This window comes from Balearica regulorum, chromosome 4 (assembly GCF_011004875.1).
Source record: "Balearica regulorum gibbericeps isolate bBalReg1 chromosome 4, bBalReg1.pri, whole genome shotgun sequence".
Classification (NCBI taxonomy): Eukaryota; Metazoa; Chordata; class Aves; order Gruiformes; family Gruidae; genus Balearica; species Balearica regulorum.
This window is the reverse complement of record NC_046187.1, coordinates 51114584-51127593: the sequence shown is the minus strand read 5'-3', so window position 1 is coordinate 51127593 and position 13010 is coordinate 51114584. Positions and strand designations below refer to the sequence as shown.

At 35.1% G+C, this 13010-nt stretch overlaps 1 protein-coding gene across 1 annotated transcript in view; it reads right to left on the bottom strand.

Moving 5' to 3' along the window:
• Window positions 1-13010, bottom strand: part of DLC1 (DLC1 Rho GTPase activating protein) — a 237895-nt gene that overhangs the window by 135605 nt on the left and 89280 nt on the right. The window contains 1 exon segment of the mRNA XM_075752097.1: window positions 1295-1328. Coding sequence (XP_075608212.1) covers window positions 1295-1328 — 34 coding nt within the window.

The following is a 13010-nucleotide window of genomic DNA, read 5'->3' as shown; positions in this document are numbered from 1 at the left end:
ATTTCATACCCTCATCAACACTGACATGTTAGGTAGTTTCAACACTGAAGAAGCAAGCATAGACCTTTGAGTTTTATTTCTGATTTTACAAGCTGTTAGCTATGGCAAGCACTTTTGCAGCTCTATTCCTCTGGTATAAAACTAGGGTCATTACATCTCTATGGCCTGAAGATTTTATAATGACTTTCAGATAGTTTTTTTATCTTGTATTTTCCAAATATGAACTGCCTCAGAAAAATAAATACCAAATAATACCACCTATGAAATCTATGAAGAAATTGTTTATTAAATATGGGTCACAGTTTGGGAATTATTTATGAACTTCAACAGCTAAAAGAGCAACATCCTGACTAGACAGCTCCATAGCTTTTACAGTACTGATTAGCACTGTAGCTTTTCTCTCAAAATTTTTTTTCTAACTTATTCTTCTCCCTTAATGAACAAAAGAAAATAAATAATCTGAACCAGGATAATGCAAGAATATGTCACCAAGAAAAATCAGACATAAATCAGAATGCCAGGTGGCATTTGGATATTTTGAGGTATTTTTCAAGCTGTATTTGAAGTACAGTAGCAAACTATCAATTAAAATAAATGATAGAGAAACCAACAGACATTCTAGAGATCTAGAGTGCTGAGTGGAGTGTTCCCTAGTGTTTATCAAAACAATACATCCATTTCACAGTGTCTACCAGACAACCACTAATAGATTTCACATACCAACACCAAAGTATGTATAGTGTTCAGAGAACATATATAACAAAAGAATAGAAGAAACAAGCTTTCAATATTTCTGGAAGTACTTAGCCAAAGTAAAAATTATCATCTCCAGTGAAATACTCCAGATAATCAAAATTTCCTGCCATACTTAAAGACAGACAGTAAAGTTCACATTAATTCATCAGATTCCACTGACTTGAACAAACCCATTGGCATCCATGATTGTTAATTGAGACATCAAATAAATCAAATCAGATTTTAACGCCAAGTAACAAGTTAGTATCTAGAGGAAGACTGACATGTAAGGGGCAGCTGCAATTCAACCACATACTTTGTAGGATAGTTTCAAACATCTTTATTATTATCACACAGAAAGCTGGACTGATTTGCAGAAAGAGGAAAATATCCTATTCAGGAAACAATGAATAATCTTTACACAGACATTTGTCAGGTCTGTAACCCTACACTTTCGAAATCTCACTGTTGAAGCCTGTCTTTTGTCACTTAGTTAAGTAACACTGTATTCCACAAAACAAATACAAGGAAATGAGAAAACAAGTAAATGTTTACTCACCAGCCTTCTCCTTCTCTGAAATAATTGGCATAGCCTAAAAGAAAAAACAAAAACAAAAAACACCACTATTAAAAAAATAATATTAGGGAAACATTATAAAATCTTAAGGTAGATTTTATGAGTGTCCAGAAGGTCTGGAAAGAACTGAGGTCTCACTGTGTTAAGCACTCTGGAGAGAAACATACAGTTCCCATTTGAGTGGCTGATGGTCTATTATGAAATTAATTGTTGGTTTAAAAAAAAAAAAAAAAGGACTAGGAGAGAAGGGAGGAGATGGAGTTAATAAGATATTCCAATGATCACATTTTGAAATAATCATCCTAGAATACATGCCCACAAAATTCCACTGGGATATTACAAAATGATTCTGAAGGAGTGAAGACAAAAACTGTATGGCTGAAGATGAGACTAAAATACCAAATCTTTCTTCTGCAAAACACGAGTTCTGCCATTGGCTCCATATAGTTAGGACTTGGGCTTAAATATATGTTGTTCTATAACATAACAATTTCTTGCTTTTTAGGTAATTTTTAGGAGACAAGTAATAGAAATGTTTTCATATTGTTTGTAACTGTTTTTGGACTTGGAAAATTGTGTGGTTTTTGAATGTAAAAATCTTTTATAAGATGCTTTTCTTTCAGACTAATACAGAAGAACTTTCTGGGTGGATTTTTCCTAAAATAAGTAGGTTATAGATTGAAAGAATGGTAAAAAGGAAATTATATGGAACACATATAAGGAATATGCAAATATGATAAAGGTAAGAAAGGCTGGATGAGAAATCAGATTGGCTATGCAGAGCTGCTATGTGAGTTAAGGTATCAATTTTACATCCCTTTCACTCAGTCTAGCCTTTGTTCAGCAGATTTTCCTGCTGCAGATTTCACAGAAAAAGAAAGAGGGAAGTAACAGACAGAAATCACAAAACACCCAGTTTCAGTCTTTCTATAGAGTTCCTGAAATAAAACTTTGAAAATTTTATTTCAGGATTTGCTTTGTCCTGCTATACAAAATAGCATTTTATAGCATTTCCTGGATGATATTTTGCACAAAATTTCAAATACATGACTTAGACAATATCTATTAATAAATACCTTACAGATTGGTAATTGCCATAAGAATCTTTTTGTGATTCTGTTTCACCTGTACTCTGCCTAGTTAAATATCTGATGCTTGAGTTTGGCATTCAAAAATGTCATACCCTCAGACTAATATTATTTAAAACCACAGCAGCACCTTGCTTGAAAAGCATTTCCCTTGCTTTGTACAAACATATTTCTTCAGAAGAAGCAGCATTTTTCTCCAGTAATGCAATGAAGGCAATAACTTCCATAGATTGAAGAAAGCATGCCAAAGAAACAATAAAATCGCAGAATGAATCGAGGTATCGGTTGCAAAGAAAGAAAAAGTATATCATGTACAGATTTTTTAAAATAATTGATAGACTTTTGAAAAACAGTATATAATTTTATTCTCTTTCCCACACCTAAGTGGTTACACTTGCTAAGAAAAATGAGAAAATAAGAAAACACCCCTGATTCACTGTTATCATCTGAGAGGGAAATTTGTAAGGAGAGAAGTTTATAAAGAGGTGAAGGTGAGAAACGAGCAAACAAACAGCAACAGAAAACTAAACAGAAGAAGAAAAAAGAACAAGGGAACATCAGTGTAAATCAAATGGAAGAATCAGGACAAAAGAAGGAAAGATGGTGACAGGCTATTATCATGTTTTAATTTTGAGCTTTATTAGCCATAAAAAAAACCCAAAACCAACCACCCAAAACCCAAGGTGTGATGGCATCCTTTAAGATAAGCTTAGAAGACAACATTGAGATGACTGGAGAGTGTCAGCATAGAAATCACAAGCTGTGTCATGGAAAAGAGACAACAGTTTGATGGGGACAGCCTTTGTAAGGTCTAAAATGCAAGGCCAAGATGAACAGCTGTGATTCAGTGGACTGGGGGGAAGCAGTTGCAGAACTCAACAGGGATATGACAGAGTGACAAATACAGAAGATAATTTCTCTGGTGGCTTAGTGACAGACTTAAATGGACTTTGATAACGCTGTCCATAACTGCCACGTGAGTCACTGGTAGTGACTTTGGCCTGAATGAACAGTTCTGAATCAGTTCCCATCATTATTCATATGAGCATGCAGATTTTTTTTTTTTTTCTTTTCATATAAGCAAATCTGATTTTAAAATATTGTTAATTTTGCCATTGGTCACTTCAAGTTATTTCCTGGAAAGATATTATATTTCTAATTCATTATCACTAAAACATGTTGATTTATAACCAAACATAAATTTTAGTAAATTTGTTAGATGCTAGTCTTTAAGGTTGTTCGGGTTGTTAAGCCCAGGTAAAAAGCTGTAACAGGAAATACAAAGAACTATAACGCCTCAGGACAGACATGTAAGTCACAAAATTAGTACTTCTGTTAACTAGCATGAAGAAGGACCATAACTTCCAGACAATTTAAATGCAGAGTGAGGTTTGTAGATAAAAGTACTTCCCACATTCCTATCCTGCAGTAGTCAATTAAGATTGATGCTAGACAAACCAATGTGGATTATACAATCTACCGAAAGTAAGAATTCTAAAAGCAAGTCAGGTGCATGGGAAAAAAGAAATGCTACTAGAGGATTCAGATAAAGAAATACATTCAAAATGACAGCACCACAGAGTACATTAAGTTTTTCTAGAATACTTAGGAGAAGGACCTCATACAGTGGTGACTACCTGTCACCATCATTTGCCACTACTCCAGGTCCTACATAAGGCATTATGTAAACACAGAGATTTCTTTTATTGCCTCACTTTTCTTCCTGATATCAGAATTAGCCCACTTTTTCAGCAAAACATGGTTCCATTTCCTTCATGTGCTTTTAAAATTAGAAGAACTAATTTTCTCTGCTTTGGTCTTATTGATTAACTGCACAAGAAAAAAGTATAGTATTTTCCAAGAACCAAATATATTCTCAAATTCGTGGAATCCAAATTAAAAAGAAAAAAAGAAAAAAATTATCTCTTAAAAACCCTTATAGTAGCATCAAATTAATGAAAGTGAAATCTTTTCTTTATAGAACAGAAGAGGAAGCATATTTTTTTTCCAAAAAAATCAATATTCTTCTCATTATAAATACTGCAATTAACATGAATGTTTGACTCAGAACATGGTACTGTGGCACACTTATAAATTCTGTATCCATTCTAACAGTTACAAAAGATTATTTCCTTAAAATAATGTATATAAACAAGCAAGTCTTACTTGTTAATTCTTTACAATTTAAGGAGAACTCATATATGTATCATATCTTTAGTCAAAGGTTTAAATTTGTTTAGTTTACAGAAAAATTGTAAATCTTCCTATTGTATTTAAAAAATATAGTAAATGTAAGTTCCCTGATTAAAAAAACCCAAACCAACGCAAAGCAAGAAATACCCCAAAACCCTACCCTCTTTATCCACAAAGTATAAAGACATCTTCGACGATACTTTGATAGAATCATAGAGAGGTTTGGGTTGGAAGGGACCATCTAGTTCCAACCCCCCTGCCATGGGCAGGGACACCCTCCACTAGACCAGGTTGCCCACAGCCCCATCCAACCTGGCCTTAAACACTTCGAAAGCCATTTCAAATATGTCTGTTTTCTAAACAGAGTGTAATTCTGCTGAATCAAGATGTAAAATGAGCTAAAATTTCTGTCAGAATGCTCTACTGCTGCTTAAAAGCTGAGGAAAAAAAATCCTAAATGAACATAGCACTTCTTGAAAATTTAAAATAAAGTAAACCACAAGCAAATCTTGTTCAACAAGATCTCAGATAGTCCTACTATTGGTTTAGTTTTTTGTTAATACAGCTACGCATACTGCTTACATGCTGCCCGGTGGGAAAACATGATTGTTATGAGAAATGCTCTCATCTCCAGTACAGTTTTGAATTCATTGGAGACCTTCTTCCAATGAGTTCCATATGTTCCAAATGAATTGCATTCCCAGGAAGTGATTTAACATTTCTGGCAATGGAGCAATTAAACTGGATTTTCCTGCTTGGCCAGATGGGTTCACTGTAACTTCACATTATTTCTCACTCTCCTCACAGAACTAAAGAATTGGACTAACAATTTCCACATGATTGGGTCACATGCATTTAAAAAAAAACAACAAACCCAACCAAAAAACAACCAACCAACCAAATCCATGCATACCCCCTTTTTACACCCCCTTCACAGATTTCAACAAACACCCTCAAGTCAGGCTCCTGTATATTTTCAATAGTATATGGTCTTAGCAACACTAAGAAAGAAAAAGGGGGGGGGTGGGGGGTAGAGGAAATCCCTATCAGGGTATTGCTGAAATACACTCAGGATTTTCTTTTAAATTAAAAAAAATATGATTTTTAACCTACAAAATTCTTAGTTGACATGTCATATTAAAAGTTTTTGTATCATCCTTGCTGTATTGCAATTGATTCCCTGTAAATACGTCTGCAAATATGACTGTAAAACACATGTAAAAGACTTATATAAAATAAAATTTTTGCACAAATGAAGTTTTGTTTGACCAAAGTCAAAATATCTATTTTTGTTCAGAGTTTTTAAGAATATTTTAACAGGAAAGAGAAGTAAATATAAACAAACACTTTTCCCCCAGAATAATACTTCTACGGGTTTTTTTTTTTTTGTTTTTTTTTTTTTTTTTTTATTACAGAAGACAAAGTGCATTTGGCATTATGTGAGTCACATTTTCAGTGCTGCCATCTAACCATAATGGATATTATACAAAGCCCTTCCGTTACTGAAGGCCATCAGCTACCCAGCCTTTTTTTCAGGTATGCATTTAAATAGACATGCTGGGAAATGTCCTTGCTAATGATCTGATACATCTTGATTTGCAAGCATTTCTCTAGAATTTTGCCTGTGGAGATATCATCTTCTACTGTCCAGCATGAAAGCAAAACTCCAGGACAAACATTAGCATACTAGGATTTGACTAGAAAGAGAAAATCCAGCCTTCGTAATAATTGTGAGCAGGTAACTGTTGCTGAACTCAAGCTGTTATAAGTCCTCCACCTTATTTTTGGAAGCACTTTTATGGTAATCACCTTCTAATCCTGTGAGTAAAAATCATGGTCTAAATTCTCACCTTAGTGGAAGCTGCTTTTATGCAAAACAGTTTTGGTAAGAGTTGTTTTTTTTCACTGAAATGATTTGCTTCAAGACCAAATCCATGTTCCTATTCTAAAAACCTGGAAGCTTTATATTGCATTAGGAGTAGAAAAGAGACCAACCTCCAAAGCTTGCAAACATAAAAATGAATGTTATGTTTATTTTTTTAATAGGATCATTCACTTTAAGACCAGAAACATCTATGTAGATCAAAATATATCCCTGTTGTCTTCTTTCCACTCAAATGTTCAAACACACAAAAGTCTAAAATTCTCTAAAGAAGAGCAATCTACTGAGCTTCTACAAGAAAGAAAGGAGGTAATAGCAACACAATATACAATTACCAAGGAAGGACTAATGAACTGAATGACAGGGAACTCTCTATTCTAGTAAACAAGGGCAATCACGTACCTGAAAACTGAGGTCAACAAGGCTCAGACAGAAAACAACTTTTAAGCATTATATAATTTTTCAAAGAGTGTATGTTCTGTATCATCTGGAGTCCTTTATTTTATTTAGAAGGTATGCTCTAGTTTTCTTAATTTGGATAAGTAGTAGTTAAAATTAACTGAGTTATTTTATGGAAGAAAAAAATTCCGTGATCACTCAGATGGTTTGAAATTAGGGAAATACTGCAGTCCATAACCGGCAATTTCCTCAGGTATATCCCTGTTAGAATAAAATATTGAATACATATCTCTACTGGAAAATTCCAGGTTTTTGAAACTAAAGCCTTAAGTGTTAATACATCAGATTAAGAGAGTAAACCTGTAAAGAACCCTTTTGAAAAACCTAATTAAAGTAAAATAATCTTTTGGTTTTAACATTGAACTGAATTGCTATAGCAATAATGTAGAAGAAAAACCAAGAATGATTGGTTTATCATTCAGAATTACTTACAAAACATTATTACATTAAACTTATAAGTTTTTAAAGTAAGTTTTCAGTTCCCCACAAGTGGATAAGAAAAGAGAAAAAACCGAAATGATCAAATTTCAGGACAGACTAGCTTTAGGAGGAGAATTTAGCAAGGTCTTTCTTCTTTGTGGCTTTTTATTTTACTAAAGATTGCAATTACTAGAAGCAGAGCAGAAGGCAATTAAAATCCACCCAACAATAAAGCTGCATCAATTAACTCAATTTTAAAAAGAAATTAACGTCACATTCAGAGGTCTCTGGCTAAGTTTATGACAAAACTATGAATTTAGTTCTAGTGAAAGTACAAAGTAGTATGCTTGCCTGCATATGTTCTCCTCCAGTCAGTTGTATGCCTCTACCCAACTACTTTGTTTTCTGACTAGGTATTTCTGTTTGCTTGAGCGTGTTTATGCCACTGAGGTCACGCACAGAGACCCCTTCTAGTTAGTGCTGGATGGTTGGCAGTTCTCCTTCCATGAGGCACTTGCCAAGAGCCTGCACTTGGGGTGGTCTCGTAACTTCCTGCGTCTTCGTCATTCAGCTGGCAGAGCGTGACTCTTGCTGGATTGGAAGTGCAGAACAAAGATGCAGGATAGCTGTCCTGTGCTCTGTTTGGTGTTGTTATAGACTTTCTGTAGATCAGGGTAAGCTCCCAATGCTCTGAAATCTGTCAGGACTGCATACAGCTGGTTTATAGGACAGATAAGACAACAGCTTGTCTGTGGCTTGTCCAGACCATTAAGTAGAATTTGGATGTAATATAGAATTAAGTCTTTTCTCTTTAGGGATGCTAAAGTCTTCAGCTGCAGGTTCCTCAATACTCTGAGAGTTACCATCACACATTTTGTGAAGCATAATTATGATTTTTTTAAAATTAGCATTTCTTAGACCTCAGCTTATTTGCATATCAGGACTTAACTTGGAATAAAAACAAATGCGTAAAATAAACTTGTTTTTTATACTTCCCAGGAGTTCCCCAGATAAGGAACTGTGTTTCCACTGGAACTGCTCTTTAATTACTGCAGTGGACATACAGTACTTGAAGGAGAGGTCAGTGAAATTTTAGTTTAATGTTAAGGAACGTTTATATAGCTTTTGGTAGTAACAAAACCTGTGCTTCCTCCAATTCCACCAAACATATGTATCTCTTCCCTAAAGGAACATAGCTTGAATGTTAACACCAAAGCTGAGTTGTGACACGCTACCTCTAGAACTGGAGCAGCCCCAAGAGTGCTCATGCTTTTCATCCATCACCAGAGGTTCTATTAGGGTTCATTTACACATAGAGAGCTTTTTCCCAAGCTCAGAAGTCATTTGTTTAGCTAATGTTTATCTTATAAAACCTTTTACAATAACAAACACATCAATAAACCCTGAAACATTGGCAAAGCTGAACTACTTGGGAACCAGAGGGCATCCAGCTCTATAATGCAGCAGTAAAAGATAATTAAAGTCTCATGTTTCACATTTGTTTCAACATCATGTAATGTCTACAAATCTGATTTTCCCTTAAAGCCCTTAAATTTGGGGAGTGCTTCTACATGGCTGACAGGAATCCCAGGTGATTTCAGTCTTTTCTCATCTTTATATATAAAGCTTACAACCTTAGAATAAGTTCCATGTTTCATGTAAATAAAAAATTCTTTCAATCATGTGATGATAGAAAGTAAAATTTGTTACATGATGACTCTAAGTTATCAAATATCTTTGAGCACTTAGTTGCAGAGTAAAAGGGGAAATTAAAACCAATAAAATCATACCATTCTTGTCTTTTCCTAGCCACCTCAAAGAAAATAAAGGAGGCCTTTGCCCTTCATCCCAAGAAAAGCAAGTCACTCTTACCAATTTTGAAGGATGCAGACATGAAAATAAGGAAGGTCATCTCATTGCTGCAAGTACTAGAGTCTATCGTAGTGCAGAAGCTGCATGTTCATGAGCTAACTGAGAAAAAGTTAGCAATACAAATCATCAGATATGTAAATTAGCAACCTGATTCTAATGATCTTTCTGTGTGGTCAGCCCAAATCCAATGATTAATTGCTATCTACATTTTTGAATTCCACTAATGTTAGTCTCCTTGATTCAGATCTCACAGAGGTTAGCAGCAATAAAATCATATTTGAGTTTCTTGAATATTATACGTGAAGGATAGGTATTTGTGCTGATCAAGGAAGACCTCACTATCTTCAGCTTTATGTTCTGAAAAAGAAAATCAGGTGTAGAGCATTGCAGCAACTTATTGACACCTACCGGGAGGGCAGAAACTATTGACATTTACTAACACTATCCTCTTGTGTGAGTTTGCTCTTTCGAATCTCTGCAGGTAACCCCAGCTGGCTACTCTTCCCATCGTTAGCAGCAGCAGGATGCTGCAAGTGTTTAGAGATGTCTCTCCTTCAAAATAAAAAAGCAAACACCAAGAAACTAATTTTTAAAACATAGTATGTATGTATTGGCACAAATCTTTATGCTCACAGTCTCATGTGAATTCAGTCACTGTGATATTACATTTGTTGGACCTCGGGAAGGGATCAAAAGCAGATCCCCAGGGAGGCTCTTAATCTTGAGTTTTATCCAGGTATAGAATAATAAATTACCACAAAAGCTACATCACTTCTATGATCATGAAACCTTTACTTTCTGCAGAACATCATAGTTCTTTGCTCAGGAAGCTGGAGAGTCATATAATAGCTAATCATGAGATGACAGAGAGAGGAGGGAGGTAACATGCCAGATAGAATCAGTGATAGGTTTGGGAGAGTCAGTGGAGTGTTTTATTGTGGAAAAAAGTGCATCTAAATTTGGAAGGTGGCAGGTGTGATCACGGGAAAATAAGTGCCAAATTTCAGTAAGTTATCACCAAGTCGGCTAGGTGTGATAATTACCATGTTTTTTCTTGGTTTACTAAAACATAAAGCAAAATAGATTAACATAAACACCCTGTCTGCTTTCACAAGACGACAAATGGCAAGGGGTAAGAAGGAGAGGAATAAACACTAAAATATGCTACCTGGATCTTGTTTGCTTATTTAACCATATTCTTGGAATGTCAGTTTGTTCATGCTCCAACATATATGTGTAGTGAGTATGAGCTTAAAAATCACCAAACACCACTACTGTGACCTTACTAAGGCAGTATTTCTCTAGGTCATCCAAGAGAAAGAGAGCTGAAATGAAATGAGTTCTTTTGAGTACTCTCTGCATATGTAGTGTGCTAACCTTTAAGCACTTGTCAAAGTTGTGGGTGACAGATAGAGGCAGTAAAACAGAAAGACATTTTTGGGGGTTAAAAAGTAAGAAAAATTGTTTTTCAGTTAATTCGAGAGCTTCTGTTTCTTTCAGGATAATTGATTAAAAAAAAAAGTAGGAAAGATATTGCTTATATGAAAAGAACTCCTTTTTTATCCAAAAGACAGAAAAAAGAAATAAAAATATGTAACGAGTAAAAATGAGAAGTTTCTTTGTCACTGGGAAAAGAAACGTGAGCTTTATCTCCTAAAAGGGCCTAAGGAAATGATGCAAAGTAGGTTTTTTTAATCCAAATATAACAATGAAAGTTCTAAAAAATACCCCAAGCCCTTGAAAAACCTCTTTGGGAAACAAAACATTCATCTGCACAGCTGTTTTATGCTAAAATGCTTGTAACATAAAACCAAAAGCTTGGTTCCTCCAGTACAGTTAATAAACCAGAGAAATACATATTTCATGTGACATATAGTTTCCTCAGCTGGAAGTATTACCAGTAAGAGTGCTGTTCCAGAGCTGTGATATGACCAATTCCTATTCCATTTCTTTAGGATCTTGGCACTCCTTGCTTAACTCGGTAATGCCTACGCTAACGTTTCATAGTACGAACCTACATGGACAGACACTGGCACAGACAACCCACATGCCACACGTCTTTCATCTCTGTGCATCGATCCCATGTTATTCCCAGGTACTATCTGTCAAGCTAGGATCTTTAATGTCACAAAAATCCAGAAAGCAAGAGAAGTACTCATACATCTGGGAAGTTTTGCTCGTGCTGCCGACACGTTTTAAAAGCCTGGGAGGAAGGAGGTGTGTTTTGCAATTGACTGCAGGGGACTCCGGGCTCCATTCATCACCTTAAGGCTCAGCCATAAGTGCTGCAGGTTAAAGTAAGGATGAGCTTACTGCATGGTTAAGATGACAGGCTAGTTATTACTTTTCTTAGAGCAAGACCACTGGGGATAGTCAAGGTCTGATATTAGAACAAGAATACTAGTTGGACAATCTTTGTGCCAGTTACAAATATTACAAACACCTCATTCTTCTCATCTTTAATATGGAAATAATAGTGCTTTACCATTAAATGGCATGTTTAGGGGCTTTCAAGTGCCTTGAGAAAAAATTCTGCAAAGTATTCTGATTGTTCTGTGATAGACTTTTCTATGCATTACGTCTGAAAGTGTATTACAAGACGAACACATAACATTAATCTTAACTTTTAGAACATATACACACAATTTTTCTTACAATTGCTAAGGTTTTTTTATTGTAAATCATCCAGAATGCTACGTATTTCTGTAGCTTGCATTCTGATATCAAATATTTTCCAGTAAGAAGTTCCATATTTTAGTCCATCTGTTTCCAAGATTTTGATTGTTAGAATCAGTGGGTGTTAAAGTAGCCACAGCTCCTTACATCATAAAAATGACACTGCATTTTTCATCTTAATTAACACTATAATAATTTTCTATTCAAACCATAGCTAACCATAGCTGGTGAAGTATATGCTCTGTTTGAAAAACCTTTATTTTATAAAGTCCTTTTATGGGACACTTAAAAGTTGGCGACTTTCAATATTGCCATTCATTTATCTAACATAAGTTCCAAACATTATTATTTTCTATAGATGATATCTTTTTAATTCATGGAAAAATTAAATTGTTACTGATACAGAGTACAATTCTGCTAAAGTCAGTAGGAACTTTGCCAGCTACTCCAGTAAATGAAGGCTGAAGTGAACACTGCCTGACTCATGATCTTCCTGTCTATGCTGTGTCCATTTCCTTGTTAAAGACACAGTTTTGTGCTTGCATATATGGATATGCATAAAAGACAATAAAATCTACTATTAAAAGCCAGGATTTATAACAAACCTTTTATTAATTGCTACATTTACTATAAAGACAGCCCTTTTAAGATCCTCCCTTTTCTAGAAGTTCTAAAATAGGTCTTCTTTCAGGATGACTTTATTTATTTAGTTAGTTCTGAATTTTATTTTTGGTTTCTGCAGGCACTAAGCAAAGAAGTGTCTCATCGACGTCTGTGTTCCCACGCTATTCCCATGAAAAGCTCGCTCAGGCTTGCAGACAGATGAACCACAGATCCTGAGAGTAGTAAGTGGGTCCAATTTAGTGAAGTGCTGGGCATTTTCCGTATTTCCCCAGGATCATGCCCTAGTGGTACAGTTTCTTTCTGAATTGTTTCAACTTTCCCAAACTTTGTGTGGCATATTACAAAAATGTAGTTCACAGTTTCTAAACTTTCAAAACTTTCCAGAGGGAAACAGCACACAAGAGTCCAAGTACACTCTTGGCTTTCATACCAATACCAGTCCCCTGAGGAAAGTTTGAATTATTCCGTATTTTAGTTAAGAGGG